General features: G+C 37.3%; 1 protein-coding gene across 1 annotated transcript in view; it reads right to left on the minus strand.

Annotated features, from left to right (window-relative positions):
- Positions 1-22,366, minus strand: part of LOC134789969 (uncharacterized) — a 92,163-nt gene that overhangs the window by 20,923 nt on the left and 48,874 nt on the right. Inside the window, exons 26-38 of the mRNA XM_063760696.1 lie at positions 19,047-19,171; positions 18,368-18,415; positions 18,186-18,294; positions 17,816-17,931; positions 15,966-16,068; positions 14,768-14,892; positions 13,801-13,851; positions 4,896-4,997; positions 2,530-2,561; positions 2,240-2,261; positions 1,758-1,780; positions 809-830; positions 431-462 (exon numbers count right to left, since the gene is read on the minus strand). Coding sequence (XP_063616766.1) covers positions 431-462; positions 809-830; positions 1,758-1,780; positions 2,240-2,261; positions 2,530-2,561; positions 4,896-4,997; positions 13,801-13,851; positions 14,768-14,892; positions 15,966-16,068; positions 17,816-17,931; positions 18,186-18,294; positions 18,368-18,415; positions 19,047-19,171 — 910 coding nt within the window. The remainder of the gene's footprint in view (positions 1-430; positions 463-808; positions 831-1,757; positions 1,781-2,239; positions 2,262-2,529; positions 2,562-4,895; positions 4,998-13,800; positions 13,852-14,767; positions 14,893-15,965; positions 16,069-17,815; positions 17,932-18,185; positions 18,295-18,367; positions 18,416-19,046; positions 19,172-22,366) is intronic.

The raw sequence follows: 22,366 nt of genomic DNA on the forward strand, positions 1-22,366 counted from the left end.
AAACAAATGCAATTCTGGTCCAAATGAAAATGATATGTGGAACTTAATTGAGAGGAAAACCCTGGGTAAAGGGGTAGTTACACACGATGAGGCGTGGTTTAACCTTCTTCACACTAGGCGAGAACTGAGCCACCAGCGCACCGCTCTCCCGCCTTCGTCATCGGGCACGGTATTCTCCTGCCAGCTATGCGGTCGCGGCTGCCGCTCTCGCATTGGACTTAATAGTAATTTGCGGAAGTGTCGCACTCTTATGGACGCGGTTTAAACCATCATCTTATTGATGTTACAGGCCTATGATGATGATGAATTAAACAAATGCAAGTCTGTTCCAAATGAAGATGATATGTGGAACTTAATTAATAAGTCCTATAGGATAGATAGGGCCCTGAGCCTTAGGAGGGGAGAATAGAGAAGATCTATTTATACTTACGGCGACGTGCCTCTTCGTCAGCAGCACTGTCCCTGTAAATCATGTTCCAATTAAAAATATAATGAACCCACGTATTTATTTACTATTAAACAATTTAGTTTATAAACAGTGTTCGTAAACTAAGTTTCCCAGAAATCGTATAGTACGCATTACGAAACATAGTTATTAAAGAAAAGGGTACAAATTTGGATAATAATAATAAGGTACCAATGTATAAACTGTGACAGTCGTTGGACTCGTTGGTGAGGCTAGAATGATGTTTTTTTTAAATAAATGGCAACACAATTTTAAAATAATGATTTGATATGACCTATACGAGATGTAAAAAGTACTTTGTCTCAAAATATATTACTAAATAGTATAATTTAGTTATTTTACCTTTCTGCTGCTTCAGCAGCACCTGTAATAAAAGGTGTGATCATTGATTGAAGGGTCACATAAGAAATAAAAAATGGTCAAGAGTATGTCGGGCCACGCACAGTGTTTAAAGGTTTAATTGATTCTGTTCTTAATAGTGTTCAATAAAAGATTTTTCACCACACTCACAAAAGGAAAATACTAACTGTAAAATATCAAACAAAATCAAAGCAAATCGATTCAAAATGAATGTTATTAAATATTTATCATTCAAAATCATAATTTAAAAGTCAATTCTACCGGCAAACATCAGAAAATAACTCAAAATTTGCATTTGATGATGATGAAGGTGGCCACTGACGAGCCTTCCAACAGTCCAAATGGCGTGGCTGCACTCCAAAATCGGTCCGTGAATGTCAAAAACGTACAATGTTAAATATTAGGATGCCGTCCATTTGGATGAATCCATTGTAACGGCATCCATTTGGAAGGCTCGTCAGCCTGCTTTACTTTGCCTCACATGTAGATAAAATGCAACTTTCTTATCAGTTTTTGAACAATCAAGAGAGCCTTTACCAGATGGTGTGGTGAAAAGGATTTTATTAAGCTTTACTTTCATCTTTTTGGATGAACCAGCAGTGGATGAAACATCCTTAGCGCTGATTTAGACGATGCGAGCACTCGCATGCGAGTTTCATACCATTGCGGGTTTTGATCGGTCGGTTGCATTGCACGTAACCAACAGTCCGCAATGTAACTAAAATCGCATGCGAGTTCTTGCGCCGTCTAAATCAGCCCTTAACCTCGTACGGCCCAGACATACAAGAAAAAAAAAACAAAATTTGTTAGTGTAATAAAACAAATGCAACTCTGTTCCAAATGAAAATGATATGTGGAACTTAAGTCCTATAGGATAGATAGGGCCCTGAGCCTCAGGAGGGGAGAATAGACAAAATCTATTTATACTTACGGCGACGTGCCTCTTCGTCAGCCCTGAAAAACATGTTCCAATTAAAAATAGAATGAACCCACGAATTAAACAATTTAGTTTAAAAACAGTGCTCGTAAACAAAGTTTCCCAGAAAACGTATAGTATTACGCATTACGAAACATAGGTATTAAAGAAAAGGGTACAAATTTGGATAATAATTATAAGGTACCAATGTATAAACTATGACAGTCGTCGGACTCGTTGTTAAGGCTAGAATGATGTTTTTTTAGTAAATGGCAACACAATTATAAAATAATGATTTCATACGAGTATGACATGATTTTTGCCCCCCCCCTAAAATCATCCAAAAATCATGCTTCGAATGACCCCGTTTCCTCCTACGTCATGCTACCATCATCCGATGTCCAGACCCCCCCCCCCCTAATTTGAAATGACGTAATTTATGAATAGCCCCTTTGTCTCAAAATATATTACTAAATTGTATAATTTAGTTATTTTACCTTCTTGCTGCCTCAGCAGCACCTGTAAAGAAACGTGTGATCATTGATTAGTTTATAAATAAAAAAACGCATTTAACCGATTTGCAAGACCGAAGTGATCCCATAAATGCTCCGTGAACAAAATTTTGTACGGAGCTCTAAAAATGGCCAAGAGTATGTCGGGCCACGCACAGTGTTTAAAAAAGGTTTAATTGATTCTGTTCTTAATAGAAAGAAAGACCCTACACCCCTACACCCTTAGGACCCTGAGCCTTAGGAGGGGAGAATAGAGAAGATCTATTTATACTTACGGCGACGTGCCTCTTCGTCAGCAGCACTGTTCCTGTAAAACATGTTCCAATTAAAAATAGAACGAACCTACGTATTAAACAATTTAGTTTATAAACAGTGTTCGTAAGCCAAGTTTCTCAGAAAACGTATAGTATGCATTACGAAACATATTTAGGTACCTACCTATTAAAGAAAAGGGTACAAATTTGGTAATAATTATAAAGTACCAATGTACAAGACCTCCAGAAGATCTTTAATTCCGTCTTGTCCCACATTCCATGTTTCACAGGGCAAAACGCCTGTGAAACATGGAATAGAGGCGAGGTGGTGCTGTTTTTCAAAAAAGGTGATAACGCCTATTGAAGAACTACAGACCCATCACGCTTCTGAGCCATGTCTATAAGCTGTTTTCAAGGGTCATCACGAACCGTCTCGAACACAGACTTGATGACTTCCAGCCTCCCGAACAAGCCGGTTTCCGAAAAGGCTATAGTACCATAGACCACATCCATACGCTGCGGCAAGTTATACAGAAGACCGAAGAGTATAACTTGCCATTATTGTGCGTTTGTGGACTATGAGAAAGCCTTCGATTCGGTGGAAACATGGGCGGTGCTTGAGTCTCTCAGCGATGCCATATTGACTATCGGTACATCGAAGTGTTGAAGTGTTTGTATAGTAACGCCACCATGTCGGTCCGAGTACAGGAGCAGAGCACGAATATTGCGAAGAGGCGTAAGGCAGGGAGACGTTATCTTTCCGAAACTGTTTACTGCCGTAATGGAAGACGCCTTCAAGCTTCTGGAATGGCAAGGACTTGGCATCAATATAAACGGCGAATACATCACTCACCTTCGGTTTGCCGATGATATCGTAGTCATGGCAGAGTCGATGGAGGAACTCAGCATGATGCTCGATGACCTCAACCGAGTTTCACAACGGGTGGGCTTGAAAATGAACATGGACAAGACGAAACTTATGTCAAATGCCAATGTTGTGCCCATCCCAGTCTCTGTTGGGAACTCGGTACTCGAAGTTGTTGACTCGTACATCTACCTAGGACAAGTAGTCCAATTAGGTAGGTCCAACTTCGAGAAAGAGGTCAACCGCCGAATCCAACTCGGTTTGGCAGCGTTCGGGAAACTACGTAATGTCTTTTCGTCCGTCATACCTCAGTGCCTCAAGACGAAAGTCTTTAATCAATGTGTGTTACCAGTGATGACTTACGGCTCCGAAACGTGGTCTTTCACTATCGGCCTCATCTCAAAACTCAAAGTCGATCAACGAGCTATGGAGAGGGCTATGCTCGGAGTTTCTCTGCGTGATCGAATCAGAAATGAGGAGATCCGTAGACGAACTAAAGTCACCGACATAGCCCACCGGATTAGCAAGCTGAAGTGGCAATGGGCGGGCCACATTGCACGCATAGAAGATGGCCGATGGGGTTGAAAAGTGCTCGAGTGGAGACCACGGACTAGCAAGCGCAGCGTAGGACGTCCACCCACAAGATGGACAGACGACCTTGTTAAGGTCACCGGAGGACGCTGGATGCGGGTCGCTTCCAACCGTTACGAATGGAGGTCCAAGGGGGAGGCCTATGATCAGCAGTGGACGTCTTATGGCTGAGATGATGAATGTACAAACTGATTAACAGGGGAGATCATCTATTATATCCAAACCCTAAATTAAATTACGATAGATAGTCTTAAAATGTACTACAGTTGGACCAAGCTAAGTTGGCAGCGATATTGATAGCACAGACTGTACAAGGGTTATTTTTACTTTAACTAGCTTGGTCTAACTCTGGCAACTTATAAAAAAAAAAACATATTTTATTAATAGTTATTTACCTTCCATCCGCCCCAGCACCTGCAGCTAGTGCACCTGCAAGTAATTTATAAAATAATGAAAGGTGTATTTCAAAGGAGGTTAATAAGAAAGGTTAATTAGAAAACCGGTTTCATTCAGAACGTTACTAAATTTAAGCTCGGGAATGCACTCATGAAATTAATTAATTTATTTATTGTTTTTATTTGTTAGCCTGTTGTGTCCCACTGCTGGGCAAAGGCCTCCCTATCTTTCTTCCACGCGTCTCGTTCTATGGCAATATTAGGCCAATCTTTCCGAAAGACGTCAAGATCGTGCCGCCACCTCCTTCTAGGTCTGCCGTGACGCCGCACTATGTTTGTGTCCACTCGGTAGTTGAAATTAAAGGACTAAAAAAACATCGTGTAGTTTATATTATACAGGTGCTTTTTTATTTTTAGCTTTTAACAGCAAACAATTTTACTACCTATTTCATGTTGTTTTTGCAAATTTTGAGGTCCGAATTTGGGCCAGAACTAAAATCTTCTTTAAAAAATGAAGTAGTAATGCAGGTACCTACCCATGTCCGCAGCCGTGGATGCGCCCGCGCCCGCTGCTGTGCCCGCGCCCGCGCCTGCGCCTGAAGCTTTCCACGTGGCAATTTCTGCTGCAGTCATACCACCTGCAATGGGGACAATTTTAAGTATTTTTTCCTACTCCTCTACTGTTTTCTGCCATTTATACAATCATGAACACCAATATAAGAACATAAATATAAAAGGTTTGAAGAAAAGTCTATATTAGGGCTCGCGGTCGAGTCCGTGCTTCGTTTACACGTTTCGAATACCCGTTTCCGAATAACACGTGCACGGTTTTCTGGCCCGTTCCGCACGTGTAATTAAGAAACGTGTAATTAAGATCCGTCTCCACGGATAAACGGGTATTCGAAGAAACGGATCTTATTTACCCGTGGCTCCGGACACGTCCTTGACGAGTAGCGAAGGAACGAACCGGCGCGGCGTACTTAAGTTGAATTTCCGTCATATTTAACCTTATTCCGTGGTTCATAGAGTCGAAATTCAATAAACGGCTTAGAGCATCAGGTAGTTTTTGCTTGCATAGTAAACCATGTAAAAATTAATAAATACAGTGTAAACTCTATATAACGACACTGAAGGGACTGCGGATTTTTCGACGTTAAGTATAGAGTGGTTGTTAAATGGAGTGAAATAAAAAGGTCATCTTACTATTCTAAATATTCTAATGTATCTGTTTATCATATACTTAGGACACATTTTGCACAAGAAGAATATTCATTTCATACAAATAACAACGCCTATTAATTTATAACGTGTAACATCTTGTCAAAAGTCTAGTGCCCGAGGTAAACATGTGCAAGTTGATCATACAAAAACAAAAGACAAATTTTCTTAGAATCTCCGGTACGTCAGTCGAAGTAAACACGTGCTAGATAATAAAACAACAAAACAGCAAACAATAAAACGCACACAGCTGCAGTTTTTATCAATTTCGGCAACTTAGAAAGTATTTCTTAATGATGTATTATGCCGTATTGTTGTCGTTAAATAGAGTGAGCGTGACGCTATATAGAGTGTATTACTGTATAGAAAACAAGGTAAACCAACCAAATGCAAGCTATTTCGACATTTTAAGGAGTTTGTCGTTAAATCGAGTGACGTTATAAACAGTTTACACTGTAATCATGTGTATCTGCCAATAAGTAATGTATTTACAACTTTTAATATAATTTAGTATGAATTTATGATAAGTAAGGCTATTCTTAAATTCATTATCTTATTATCATATAAAATGAACTTTAAGACTGTACTAATAAATATTATTTACAATTTTAGCAACAAAACGATTTTAAATTAAAGTAATTTGGAAAGACTGTATTATGCGAATTGGCCGACTAAGTGGCGAACTGGAGTCATACCTACTTACCTAAACACAATACAGTGGAACCTGGATAATTGCAATCTCAAGGGACCGGCCATTTTTTGTCAATTAACCAGGTTTTTCATTTAAGCAGGTCGTGTCAATTAACGAGGTTAAAAAAATCGTTGTGTCAATTATAGAGGTTTTCATTAATAGAGGTTGCGTTCTGACAAATTTCTTTTATGGAGGTGCAAATAACCATTGAAAGTAGATTTACACGCTTACGTTCTGGGTTTCTGGTCTATATACCTATAGCTTCTGTAATTTATACTTGCACTTTTACACTACATTAATTACTACTTTATTTTCTTATTACTCATTTGGGTTTAAAAAAAATCCCTTGAATTGTAGAAGAAAGTTTTATTAGAAACAAAGTATGTGTTTTTGATTTAATCAAAACTATTTCAAATACTACATGCTGTGATAGATACCCAATAAATAAATTGAATTCTGGATGAAGATATAAATAAAATGATCATTGCTATTAAAATATTGTTTCTGCTTCTACATCTACATTATTTCAATTACATAGGTAATAAGTAACACTCGTTTCAATAATAGAGGTAAAAAGAAGAGCAAAAATAACGGATTTTTTAGCACAGTGTCAATTATAGAGGTCTAAGTTGCGATGTGGTCAATTACAGAGGCAAAATTACGAAAAGCCCTCAAATCTAAATTGCAATTATAGAGGTTCCAAATTTTCAATTATAGAGGCCTTTTGGTCTCAAGGGACCGGGACCGGACTTTTGGTTGCAATTATTGAGGTTTTCCATTTATCCAGGTGCCAATTAAACAGGTTTCACTGTATCTTAAAAGTCATATTTATTTCGTGTTCATTTGCTTCGATACATTTGCTTCTTTAATTTTAGCAGCTGCATTTGTTACAATTTCATATATGTGTAGACAGGTTCTCCTTATTACACCGACATAAAGCTTATAATTAGCTATGGCAGTTCTGATAATGGTTTGGGACGCGATACTTGGTTACGGCGCTATCAGACAAAAGGGTATTGAAAAACAACACGTTCTAATGAATGGAACACCACCGGCCGGCATTTATTACCTGAGCACTAGTGTGAAAGTGACCCCAGTCAACATGAATGATTACCAATTTTGAGATCTATCTTAATGTATTTAGCAATATAATTGCAAGGTAACCAAGGTAGCATGGGTTTTTAAGGTTCTCGCGTGAAATCCTGCGTTTCAAATGCCGCTGTACTTTTTTTGCTTCGTTGGTAGATTAGTTAACAGTTAGGTAATTGATAAAAATAACAAATAACCACAAAGTAGTAGTAGGTAGTATTTGTCTGTATACCTATTCTTCGCGAAACTATATAACTTACACCATTATATATAAAATGTGTTTCTTTGATTGAAATGTATTATGTAATGAAATTAACTTAAAGCAATAATAGTAAAAAAAAATTGGCCAAGGACTCGCACACGAAGGGTTCCGTACCATATCTATAAAAACGGTCACCCATCCAAGTACTGACCCCGCCCGACGTTGCTTAACTTCGGTCAAAAATCACGTTTGTTGTATGGGAGCCCCACTTAAGTCTTTATTTTATTCTGTTTTTAGTACATATTTGTTGTTATAGCGGCAACGGAAATACATCATCTGTGAAAATTTCAGCTGTCTAGCTAACACAGATCACGAGATACAGCCTGGTGACAGACGGACGGACGGACGGACAGCGGAGTCTTAGTAATAGGGTCCCGTTTTACCCTTTGGGTACGGAACCCTAACTAAGGTTCTAAACTAGGGACGAGTAAGTTCAAAATTAAAAAAATAGTAGACTATATAGAATAGGGACACCTACTTCCATTCATATACAGAGTCATTTTTGGTCCGTTACCCATATTGTGCGAGGTGATTAGGTAGGTCATTCATACTGAACAACCGACACTCGACCAAAATGTATGAAACGGCCAAAAAAATTTTTGTGATTTCGGAGTTGGTCCCATACAAAAAGTTGTTCAGTATGGCCTACCTAATGACCTCGCACAATATGGCTAACGGTCCATAAATGACCGTTAATGACCGTAATGAATGATATTGTATAGTTGGTTAAATATGTTATATTAACACATGTGTTAAAACTGTTATAAATAATTTTAAAAAATTCGTACGCTAAACGAGTTCATCTGAAGTCAACATTCAATACTAGACCTTGCATACCCAGACCTAGAGCATGGATTGGCTCAAACTGTTTCGGATCCGTTCGGGCCGGTCTTAAGTACTCGCTCACTTCGTCCCCCGCACCCCAGTATTGACAGCATCGGTTTCTTGAAATAATTGCTCTAAACTCCGTCTAGAGGATTCCTAGTCTATGCATTCCCTCTATAACAGCACTTGTACTTTAAAATCGCTAAAACGTTACTGTGATGAATGGCTACCAACCTAATAAAAAGGTAGGTGAAATATTTCTTCTTTTGGGGATACGTGAAAGATATGCTATACAAAAAGCGATACGAGAACGTGGGCGAGTTGCAAACAGAATTGTGCCATATGACGACCGGTCTGGCCTAGTGGGTAGTGATCCTGCCTGCGAAGCCGATGGTCCTGGGTTCGAATCCCAGTAAGGGCATTTATTTGTGTGATGAACAGTGATCGGAATAGGTAGTGCCATTTCGGGTGAATGACCTTAAACATTAAACATAACATGGATAAGCCTTGGGATTTCGGGACTCGTATTTTTTCACAGTGAATATTATTGACCTAGATTAAGAAGATGCAAAATAATAAAAAATTGTCATTATAAATACGTCAATTATTTATTCAACATAACTTTTAACAGTTACAAATTACAATCATAAAATAAATCGTCAAACATCAACATTAGTACACATATGTATTAAATCAACGTTATTAAAACATTCGTTATTTTTTACTATACAAATTAAAATTATACAATACAACAAATTATACACAAAAATAGAGGTAAAGAATAAGCGTCTTATCACCTATAAGTGATCTCTTCCAGTCAAACTTTACAGATTTTATTTTACATCGTTTATTCCTTGCTTTCTTTAAAATTGTAATAGCAAACGATTATTTTTTCAATGTTCTCAACTGTCAGTCTATTTCTTTTGACGTCTAATATCCATTTATATGTGGAAAACGATCTTTCAACCTCTACTGATGTCAGCGGGGCAAATTTGTAAAAGGAAATATGTTCAGATGCGGTTGCTTTTGAAATATCTCCTGCGTATTCTCTTATAGTATCTAAATCCGGGTTTCGAGCCATAACCCCTTCAAATTTGTTTTCTATGGGTAAACTATTAGACCAATTGATTACCATCCTAACTTGATCAAAATCGATTAAGGCATCGACCATTGACATATTTCGTTCCTGTAAACGAGTTAAGGCCACCTCTATTATATTAAAATTTTCGTGGATATAATCTAATTCTTTTTTTATGTTGGGTTTTTCAAGCACTTTTTTAGCCTTTTTAATTGAAACAGCATCTGATGTTCTTAATCTTGACAAAACCGTATTTATTTCAGTGAAATACTTCACGTAGTAAGATACTGCAGCGAGCCAAGTACCCCACCTTGTAATTACTGGCTTAGGAGGTAAAGGCAAATTTGGATACATTTCCTTTAACAGTTGCACTCTACTAGGAGACTTTAAAAATACTTTTTTCAAGTTAGCTATCAGGGTGTCTACGTCCGGATATTGACATCTTATTTGCTCTGCCACACGATGCAGAGCATGAGCTAAGCATGTAACGTGTTTCATATTCGGTAACACACTTTTTAAAATTCGCCCCGCCTTCAACATATACGCAACGCTGTCAGTACATAAGAGAAGCACATTATCGAGTTGATTTTCATAGCCTTCTCCCCACATTTTTTCTAAGCAGTCTGTAACAAACTTAGCAATAGTCTCCCCATTCACTACCGTGAGCACTTTACACGCCATTAAATAAGTTTTATGAGAAACGGTTGCATCCAAAGGTTACACCAAGAAATGGACCACGTATCTGCCTAGAAAGTCTGTCGTTTCATCTAACGAAATCCAAATTTTTTTATTTGCCACTTCACTGCGTATAGCTGCTATTCTGGCTTGATAAAACTTGTCCAGGTATACTTTTCTTATTGTCGATTCACTGGGTAGAGTACGTAGAGGCTGATTTGTACAAGTGCAGCAAAAATACTTCTGGAAGAAGGTTGTGAATGCTGGATTTTCGATTTGAACCCATGGGATATTGCAAAGTATGAGGAACTCGATCAGATCAAAGTAAAAACTTTCATTTGGTTGGTGATGTAATCCTTTGTGTACAGGTCCTTCGATGTGTCGCTTCACTGTACTCTTTCTGCATCCAATATTAACGTCACATTTAGTACAATGTATTAAATGTCTTGTTGAATCAAACTCTAAGTCGGGATAGGATTCAATCCAACTCAGAATAGTTTCTTCCTTAGCTCGCCGAGGCATGTTTAGCTAGATAAGAAGTTCCACTTAGTCCAATCACAAGTAAATCAGAGTCCAATTAGGGATAGCCAACGTCGTCACAATAAGATGATCGATCACAAAGTCCGGTAAACAAGCCAAAGTCGAATTGAACCAACCATGAGTAATACGTGCGAACTTAACGAACAGAAGAACATAAGTAATCTTAAAATACTTGCCTTGTTTAAAACATTATCTTTCAACTAAAAAGAGATAGCATGACAAATATTGGCATCTGTTGCTACTGTCCCACCCTGCCCCGAGCTCTTCATAGAGGTAAACAATAGAAAGTTATCTCAAGGTCGAACCAGGTAAAGATAATTTAAGAATGCACTTAGAAAAACAACATGCAAATGCAAAAAGATAACTGATAAGACGTGCTTATTTTCTTTGTTTGCATGGATGTCAAAGTTAGTGTATCTACTTCATATTTTGTCGATGCCATATTCTATAGTAACCAAAAAAAAATCACACATAACATTTCTGAACTAAACATAAACTTAAAATTTTTCATATGAAATCCCGGGGTTAAAAGCTATGTCCATACTAAGCTTACGCACCGAGTTCCCGTGAAATGGCACTACCTATTCCGATCACTGGTGATGAACACAGATATTTGTTCCTGAGTCATGGGTGTTTTCTATGTATATAAATATGTATTTATCTATATAAGTATGTATATCGTCGCCTAGCACCCATAGTACAAGCTTTGCTTAGTTTGGGGCTAGGTTGATCTGTGTAAGATGTCCCCAATATTTATATTTATATTTTATATTTATATCACATCGAGTGTTCACCATAAAATGATAAGAAAATCAACAGGCAGCGGACTCATTAAAAGATTGGCGATTTTCGTAAGACAAGAGGGATCACATTTTGAGCATTTAATTAATTAATTTACAAAAAAATACCCACTTAATTGACTACGGCAGTTTCATGTATGTTTTTAATTTGATTAGAATGATTAAAATGATCACGTTGTTCCTTTCTTTTAAAATACAATGTTACTTAAGCAGAGTTATTATTTTTTAGCTATTCTTTCGATTGGCATCATAAAATTAGGGTGATTTTTTTTTGACATTTAAGTCGGTTCGATTCCCAGACGAAGCAAGTAATTTTTAGAAAATCTATGAATGCAGAATTACTAAGTTTTAAAAATAACAAAGTCTTCTTTGAGAAAAATACACTATCTACGATATTTAAGGTACTTCCCCTTCATGTCCCATAAGTTTGGGACACCCTGTATATGCAACGTTGACAACGTTTTTTTGAAAACAAAAAAAAATGATATTGGCGTATTCCTTTACAACCCACGCCACTCGCCTTTTTTGACCCTTCTTATACAACGGTTGCATAAAATACTATTATCATATACTTATATAAAATTGAAAAACCAGAACGGGATAAAAAACAAGGGAAGAAGCGAGATGGCGCCTTACAAATTTCTAGAAAAGTTTGTGACACGTTTCTCAAATACGACGCACGTATGATAAGAAAAAAACTGTTCCAATCTATTATCTAAATATGAGAATAGACTAGAGCATAAAAACTATCGGTTTCGATGCGTATTTAATTTACAATAAGCAAAAGAAATTTTCATAACAATCTTTATTTTACGATATAGGCCATTTCTCGGCAACTCTCGGTTGGTTTCGTTTCGATGGTGCAACAGACTAGACTAAATTATTCGTAAGTTAAAGTAACCTAAATTATGTTTGTCATGTTGGTAATTGGTATACAGTTATTTCGGCGTTTTTTTACACGAAGTAAAATAAAAAGTGCTGTCAACCTCAACCTTAGTCTATAGCCCATACGAGTGACTTATGCCATATATGACTTATCAATCAAATTAATATTATCATATTATTAATCATTTGATTTTGTTGTTTTAAATTTCTTTTTGAGTTATATTATTCAGATTGACTTTCACGGCTTCGGCAAACATTGCCATTCGTCCGGGGAACGGGCTGCCGAGATGGGCCAAATTACAATACAAAGTTGATAGTAAGTTATAATGTAGGTAAATAAAGTGCATGTTCAGATATTTTTGAGCGACCTGATGAAAATAAGCAAATGTACCTACAGTCAGCAGTCAGCCAAATATCGTACTATAATTTTGTTGCCATAGAAATAAGGATGTGTTCCGATATACTGGCGAAATATTGAGAAACCAAAGCGGCTAAGCTTCAGTTCGGACACTTAAGGGGCCCATTGATTAACAGTCCGCCGGACGGTATCGGCCTGTCAGTTAGAACAAAATTTTGACAGTTCCGAACAACTGACAGGCCGATACCGTCCGGCGGACTGTTAATCAGTGGGCCCCTTTAGAGAGAATGGGAGAGGATCGTGCCGTGAAGAGAGCGTACTTCGGACAACAAAATGGGAGACGCCCGAGTGGACGTCCTAGGTACCGCTGAAACGACGTAGTTGCTCAAGACCTGCTCAACCTCGGCCATGGCGACTGGCGAGAGCTATCGCAAGACCGAGAAACATGACGTGATCTGGTGTCGGAGGCCAGGACTCACTTTGGGTCGTTGGGTCACCGAAGCCGTAGTAAGTAATGTTAATATCCAGAAAGGGAAATGGGGACTACCTACGTTTGTATGAAAAGGCGATTTATGGGCGGTGGTCGTCCATATTCGTCTTAAGGCGGAAATTAATCTAATGAACGTTTTTGCAAAATAATAATTTTATGTTGAAACAAGTTTTAAATAAATACTCTACGTAAATGATAAAAAAATACAATCTTTCCTTTTCACATCATTTTTTGAGAAATTTGCGAATTAAGTTATCCAAATAACGGCTAGAAATAAGAAATCCCTATCACAGTTATAAACCCTGGCAAGGTTGAATACACACTTAATAATGTACCTATGTCGGTATTTAACTAAACATAAGTCAAACTCTTTATTTCATTAACGCGAGCTGGACCTGCGGGCCCGTCTAGTTTGTCATAATCTCACAATCTTTCAGTACTGCCAAATCGATGTTGCTCCCGCGATAACGACGTATGGAAGTGAGTCGCACAAGTTACTTAATGATAAGAAAAAATACAGTGTTACTTACTTTCCTTGGTAGCCACGTCAGAAATGTAATTAGATGCTAGATTTACGGCATCTATAATAAAAGACACATAGGTTTAATTATGTTCAAGAATTAAATAGATTATTATAATTTTATAGCTTCGTAACTTTTGTACCAAAGATAGGTTGGGCAGCTGGACTATACTTTTAGGTAAGGTAAGTTCTTTTCATTTCTCATGCTCTGAAAGAGGGTCATTTTTGTTCTAAAAGGTTTGCAGAAAATGATACGTTTCTGCACTAGAGCATTTTACGTTCCAACTACGACTATATTATTTTTTTTACGATAAGCAAGTGAAATTTGGGTTTAAATTTAATGGATTAGTTATACAATTTCCATTCAGATATGTATCTCCCCATTCCATAAATAACGATACTTTTGCCTAAATTGTTAATTGAAAGTACCCTCAAGATTTACTATAAAAATATCTACTTTCTCATGTTTAAAAAAAAACACATGCATTTTACTTTCCTCGTATTCGAAATGAAAAGTAGTGTAACTCGGGTGAAAGGCATCATTTCAGGCTCGGACTATTGGCGCTCTCGCTGCGTTCGAGCGCCAAACTACCTCGGCAGTTATGAGTGCCTCTCATACCTTGGTTAACAATCTACTATTACTTTTTAGAAATAATAGATTCTAAAATTTGTACTTAAAATATGGAAGATGAGTGGAGGATATATACTGAAATAATTGTTATAATTTTAAATTAATTAATGTAATTATTAATTAACCTTTTGAACGCCAACTATCAAATCCAAGAACGTCATGTACACGCGGCTCACGCCAATATATCTGGAATATAAACCGTACTGGAAACATTGAAGTTACTTTGACAAGCCATAGCACTTATAATATAAGCGTTCTTGGCGCCACGAGCACTTCTTATGACGCCATTAAGGGTTCTTGGCGTTCAAATGGTCAAAAAAATATCAAAAAAAGAAAATTTACTTACTGTCCATATGTTTCATGGCTAAATCTGACGCGCCCCGCTTGTCCAGACTGTCCAAACGGTTGTGGACCACGTCGCGAATCGTCCCGTTAGGGTTCTCTCCTCCAAATGATGGCGCTCTGTGCAACCTGGAAAAAAAGGGACCTCATCTTAAAAGTATGTAGTATCTACGTCTATAGTACAGTGCCATAGTATCTGTATCTGTATGAAGTGCCTCAGCGCAATAGATGTATAATATAGTATATAATATATATATAATAGGGTATAATAGATAAATATTAAGTAAATAGCGTTCTAAACCTTTTTTAATGGCGATGGCGCCTCCGCCCGATTTCACCGGTCATGACAGCTGATAATTATGACTTCAAAATCATTCAAATATCGGTTTGATGTCAGGTGCGCGTTCTAATTGGCCTCATTGTGCGCAGATTTGCTACGACAAGTGCTACACTACACCGTGGTCCGTCCCATTGTTTTTGCGTGCACGCTGCTCTGCACGTGTCACAGCCAATAACTAGCTGATGACTGGCAAGTGCGCTTCTTCTTCTTGTCAATGGTTATAGACTGTTCGGGACCAAAAGGTAGCGATATTTATCGCCCTGTCTGTCGCATCACGGACCTGCTCAGAGCAGGCATACGGGCACGCCGGACAGGATAGCATGTGCTTCGTCGTCTGTGTAGCCGTCCCACATGGACGGATGGATGTTTTCATTGCTACGGCCGACTAAACTAAACCGACTAAAGTAAACTTTCGGTACTTTGGTACTTTACGGCATGTGCACTGAAAGTGGTATCGTCTTGGGTCGTCCCATTCGTTTTTCGTCAAGTTCTTAAATTAGTCCTATTCTGCTTTCGTCACTCATTCTACATTGAAAGCCACCGACGATTGTGACGAATGTAGAATGAGCGACGAAAGCAGAATAGGACTAATTTAAGAACTTGACGAAAAACGAATGGGACGACCCAAGACGATACCAAAGTCTGTGTGTAGGACAGCTCCACAGAGATTGATTTATAGAAGTCAAAATAACTTAGCTACCGCCATACAATCGAATTACAAAGAAAATACTTAGAGTGAGTAGGTACTTAGAACGTACACTTGCAAATATTCTACTCGCATAGATTTGAAAGTAGATTTAATTTCTTGAGATACGAGTACCGTTATAAGATTAAGAGCCACGACATAAGTATTATTACTTACATTTCTGCAGCACCTTCGTAAGTCTTGTCAAACTTTCCAACGTTCAAGAAACTTTTGTCTCCTTCTTTTTTAAGTCCATTTTGGAGGTGCTTCATAGCCTCCCCTGTATTTAAAGTAGTTTTAGATTAATTTAGTATACGAATACCAATGTTGATACATGGATTGAAGATAAACATAGTGTAAACTAACTACACGGTGTTTTTTTAAGAACTTTGTTTCAGAGGTGCATTCCTGAGCTTAAATTAAATAACTTTGTAAAAGAAACTGGCATTCTAATTAACTCCAGTTTGGAGATAATCAAAGATTTATTTTTAACTGACAACGCCCTTACGAGCGTGTACACTTGCCTTAGGGCCTGATTATATATTGATTAGTGTTTACTTGTTTAGTATGAGTTTTTATATTTATACATTTGCTACTAAACGCAAGTACTATCTCGGACGATCGATATTCGTCATTGATATGTCAAAGTTTTCAGTTATTTGGTGGATTTAAATATGATGTCCGTGTTACAACAACAATATTAAGTAAATACTTTTTACGAAAAAAAAAATTAAATAAATTAATAACTATGCCATTCAGTTTCCTTAAATGTAGTTAGCCAACCCCCGAAGCTACTGGAGTTTAAAAAAAATACGGTGTACATATATCAATAATAAAAAAATAAACCCCACTTGAAATAATCTCTTAAATTGATGAAACTATTTGTAGCTTAGGGGCTGTCCATAAATTACGTCATCGATTTTTGACGATTTTTGACCCCCTCCCTCCCTAAAATCATCCAAAAATCATGCTTCGAATGACCCCGTTTCCTCCTACGTTATGCTACCATCATCCGGCCAGACCCCCCCTAATTTGAAATGACGTAATTTATGAATAGCCCCTTAATCAATTTAATCATCGACATAAAATATGTAGGTACCTATTAAAAGAGATTAATGGCTCGTATTAATAGGTGTGTTATGTACCTCTCGATTCGAAACACCGATTGCAAGTGGAAATGTAGTGAAGTATGACAAACGTAATGTTAAAAGAAAACAATACTTTCCTAATCCATTGACTTGGTCGGTCAAGTGAGCGGATCCCTCCTCAGTCGGGGCTGTAATCGAGTTTTTAAATATTATATCACAGATTTAACTATAAAACTCCCTAGTCTGCTTTCGTCACCATTCTACATTCGTCACAATCGTCGGTGGCTTTCAATGTAAAATGCGTGACGAAAGCAGAATAGGACTAATTTAAGAACTTGACGAAAAACGAATGGGACGACTCAAGACGATACCAAACTCCCGTAAGACACGAACATGTTTTCTTTATATAGGTTACTCAAGAATTTTATTACGCTACGCAATATTTTCACGCCGCGCATTCGCTTTCAGACAGTTTAACGAATCTTCAGTAGAGGATCCTCAAAACTGATCTAAAGATTTTGTGCGAAGTTTAATATATTATAATTTAATATACATATTACAGTTTAATATATGTTAAAACTCATTTATTTACAAACAAGATATAGGTATACAGTGGTATTACTAAAAGAAATTAATAACTAGCTCAAATCTAAAATAGGCCCTTGAGGCATTGTACCAAGGATGCTGGCGGCATTTCCTCGCTGTATCGCAATGCTGAATATGCTGATACATTGTGCGAGGTAGCCGCCAGCTCTTCGGTTTTACTGGTGACACCTGGCTGGTTACAAACTGGTGAGTTTAATATATTAAATTACGTTTTCAATTGTAGTTTACAACATAAAACTGATATAACTTTCTCTGTCTTTCTCAACTGAAAGAATCCGAGAGAAAAAGTAAATGTAGGTACTTATTGTAATAGAGACAGCTCTCGTTACGTACTGTGTAGAAGATCTTTCAGTTCTTTGTTGGGTATGGCCGCGTTAATTTGACCTTGGATTTCCTTTTTCTTGTTTTCGTCTTGTGACGTGGTCACCCCAAAAGGAGCCTTTTGAATTCTGGAAACCAAAAGATGACCAAATTTGATGACGAAGTGCCTCTTTTTATTGATTACTATACTTTTTGCAACGTATAGTTTTTTTTTTTTAGCATTAGAAAAAGACTAGGTACCTACGCGATCTTTGACGTGTCTTTTATTGGTAATCTTAGGTTAACAAAATTAGTATATTTTTTTTACAGTACCTGTAATTTCTATTACATTCCACCTTAAACAACTACATTTTGAGCTATATTTATTTTTTAACATACTTACTCTTTTCCGCCCTGAGTAAAGGTCATTTTATAATCTCCTTCTTGCGTTAATATTTGGTCCTCCTTCCTCGCCATCAAGTCTCCCAGGAGCTTGCGCTTGTCGGCCTCAGCTATATATAAATGAATGGTTAAAATTGTATTTTGCATTGAATTTATCATTAATTGAAAGTAAATTAGACTTACTCTCGGGTAATGGTGCTGCTAAATACTGAGAAACTTCGTCGAGCACTCCTAAAATTTTAGAAATAAACGGTTAAGCGAATAGATTAAGTGAATGTCGAGAAGGCAAAACAAACTTTTTCGTCACTTCTCACTCTTGCGTGTGTACATATACTCCACATACAGAAATCGGTAGCGCAGAAGGAGCGAAGCTCTTCCTATCTGGCTGTCTTAGCGAAGTACGTAACATACAAACACGAGCGTTCTTGCCATACGCCGTCTTCCCCATCAAAATAAAAAATAAGCCGGTCTTCTCCACAGTACGGCAATCCGGGGTGTATAGGGATGGACAGGTAAACAGAGATAAAAACCGGAAATGACGTTTACCTGATAATTTCAATGATCATGATCAGTACAGATGCAGCGCATAATTGTTTTCCATCGTATTTTCTCGGAAACGTTCGTATTTGTCATGCTACTTCAGTTAACCTCAGTACTTTTTGTACCGACACTGAAATAGCAAGACACGTTCGTACGTTTCCGTAAAAATACGATGGAAAATAATTACGCACTACATCTGTACAATTTGTGTTATGGCGGTAACACAAAATGTATGGAGTTTTAATAAATAATTTTCCTGAGAATAAGAGACATATCTTCCAAAAAAAGTCACGAATAAAATTAGCATTTTTAATGCTCTTACTCGGCATAGCTTTCGCAACCGTCGGGTCAGGGTTGTTCTCAACTAGCGTTTTGAGTTTTCCATGTACATTTTCATACGCCCCTTTATCCACTTTGTCGTTGTGTAAAGAGTCGGCATTTTTAATCCTAGAACCAACAAAATAGTTAATGTTCATAAGGTAGGTACTATACAGCGGAATGGAATCTGAGACCCGTAATCCGAAAATAAAAAAATCTTTATAGAGAGGTAGTCTAACGATCGAATATACAAGAGTGATAGAGAGGCAGATAACGAAATTACGATACTCGTTTTTCGTTGTAGTAGCCCAGGAAATTACATAATTGTTATATGCTGATGCACAAACCATTATTTAATATTTACAGATAATGCAGGAATCCTACAAACATTCTATTCTTAGTAGGTAAATAGGAAAAAAAATTAACCCCGTATTTTATACCAAACAATTATAGTTAGAGTCGGACCAAGAAAAGTCTGCAGCGGATTTGATAGCCCACGCAGTGCAAGTGTCATTTATACGTCATAGAAGTTTGACGTTTAAAATAACACGTGCACTGCGTGGGCTATCAAATCCGCTGCAGACTTTTCATGGACTGACTCTAGGTATTTTATCTGCAAGTATAACGACATTTTTGTCTTATCAGTAAAAAGACCAAACCATAGTAGATTGTTAACCAAGGGACGAAAGGCACCCATTTCTATATGGATAGTTTAGCCAATACTCCTAGTCTGAAATGGTGCCTTTCACCCGAGTTAAACACTCTGCTAGAGCACTGTAGTACATTCTAATCTAAGTACGTTTTACGTGTTTTTAGAATAAGCACTCTTATTAAAATGTTGGTTTTAAAAAGTTGATTTTATGTATGGATTTTAAGTGATATATTCGTGAAACTAAAAACATCAGCTATTATTATATAAATAATTTCCAATTCGTCATACTTGCGATCCGTAGAATGACTGGAGTATATAGTCTGTTCGAGAAACGGAAAACGGTGAAAAATAGAGATAATACTCCTAAAAATACGTCTGATACCTCATTAGATTCGTCATGATGTCTAGAAAAATGTATTCGAAGTGTGTATTAGCACACAAAAATATCAAAAGTTATAAACAAAAAAAGGGGGGAAAAGTAGATATTTTTTATTTCCCTAATATCTCAAAAAGTATTAATATTTAACCCTCTGCGACTGATGTGCGGTCTATCAGACACCGCCAAATATTTTTTTTGTTGCTATGTCGGCGTACGGCGCGATAATCGATATAGTTCTGTCTCGCACATTACCATCCTCAAACGACTCGCGGCATCGGACAGTGATGCTCGAGCGGCAATGTGATGCATGCATCGGGAGATATGAGCTGCGGGTGTCCCACAGACGTGAGCACAGCAATAAGTCCTGGGTCTGACTGACCTCACCTCATAAAAATATGTACTTGTTCATAGTAATTATGGGGTCTATCAGACGTCACCTCACAAAAATAGTGACGTTTCTATAGTGTCTGAGAGACCTCACCGCATAAATAATTATATTTTACATAGTTGATCGACGAAAATCCTTTAAAATAAGTACCAACTTCAGGACTGATTAGTGCCTTATTCTGTCTTTAGATTTTCTCTATTTTTTTTTAAGTATAAATATAATGTTCAAAAGAAGGAAAATTAATGAAGTTACTTGAAGTTGTTGATTGTTAAGTTTTTTTTTATTTTTTTGATTGAGATCACAGTTTCTTACAATTTGTACTTAGGCTAAAGTACAAATTGTAAGAAACTGTGATCTCATTAAAATTTATTATATATTTCTTATGTATTTTATTTTAATCGTATTTTACAATTGAATTTATTAAATTATAAATGGATTGATTGTTATTTAAAACAATAGTTACCATTTTGCCATTAGTTTATTTTTAATCAATCATCGAAAATGAGGTCTGATAGACACCACATCAGTAGAATCTCTCTAAAAAAGTCACCACAGTTGCAGAGGGTTAAGAAACCAAAATTAATCGAACGAGCGACCGAAGCGAAGCGAAGTTCTTACATTCGACTTTGAACACGCGGCTGGCTAGCGGCACGTCCCGGCATTTCGATGTTTTTAAGCTGAACTGTCAGAAGATAGTTTGATACTCAATAACTTAAGTAAATTTGTTCTAATTTAAATGAAATTGGGTAAACGTGTAGTCGGGGGCATTATATTTTAGTCATTAAATTATGAGCAGGCCCGATCAAGGGGTTATTGAGCTAGAAGAGCTTAGAAGGCCAAAAAGCTGTTTGTGAGAGGTCTTGCTATTCTGGTCATTTTTTTTTGCAAGAAACATGGTCGAGTTTAGTATCAAATGAAAGTGCTCGACTTACACTTTTATAATATCGTTTTTAAATTTACCATTTTGAAATAATTTGCAAGATAAAAATAAAATAGAATAAACATAATATATGTATTTGACATTTGACAGGAAATATTTCGGCCTTCGAGCAACACGGAAGGGAGGCGGCATTCGCACTATTTCCCCTCTGCCGAGGTACAAGATTAGCGCGTCAATCTAATCTAGCGCGGGTAATAAAACTAGTTGCACTTGGATTTTTCACTAGACCGAGTCCAGACGCGCGCGTGAACACTGCTGCACAAAAATGCCTGTTTGCTCGGTTTTTTGTTATAAAAAGAGGTCGGGGACATCAAATTTACAAAAAGAAAGTGTTACATTTCACATGTAATATTTTTTTTACATAACATACGTTTAATTACATTCAAACACAATTATTATATTTTAGTCTCATGTAATTGTTGGATTTATCGATTTTGCTCGCTCAGTACAAATTGCGGATCGGTCGAGCGACAAATCCGACTTCTCATCTCTCAGAATACAATAACATACTTCAACGAAAATGTGTTAGTGTGCGTGTTGTGACACTTGTCACTCGTCCGCACACAAAAAGAGATCGAGGTTTGCAAGATTTGTCTTTGACGTGTGTCATTTTCGATATATTTGTGTCGTCATTACAGATTGGATTTTGTATGTAAGCGTGTGAGAAGTGCGACTGTGCACCTTTCCCCCCGCGAAAAATGGCAGAAAGATTTGTACGGTGAGATATCGCTTGGGCCCCTCCCTTCCGATGTGTCGGATGCCGGTGTTGCTCGAAGATTTCGGCTTAGCACAGATACAGTTGATTTTAATTTCTATGGTGGTGACTTAAATCCAGGGGAGGGACAGCCGTATACGAAGCCCTTTATTCGAAAAAATAGCGCCATCTATATTACTTAACGCTAAACTTGTAAATGGCGCTTCAAAATTTATGCAAAAAGCAAATCATGTCAGTAGAAAAAGGCGCG

Source organism: Cydia splendana, chromosome 4 (genome assembly GCF_910591565.1).
Source record: "Cydia splendana chromosome 4, ilCydSple1.2, whole genome shotgun sequence".
Classification (NCBI taxonomy): Eukaryota; Metazoa; Arthropoda; class Insecta; order Lepidoptera; family Tortricidae; genus Cydia; species Cydia splendana.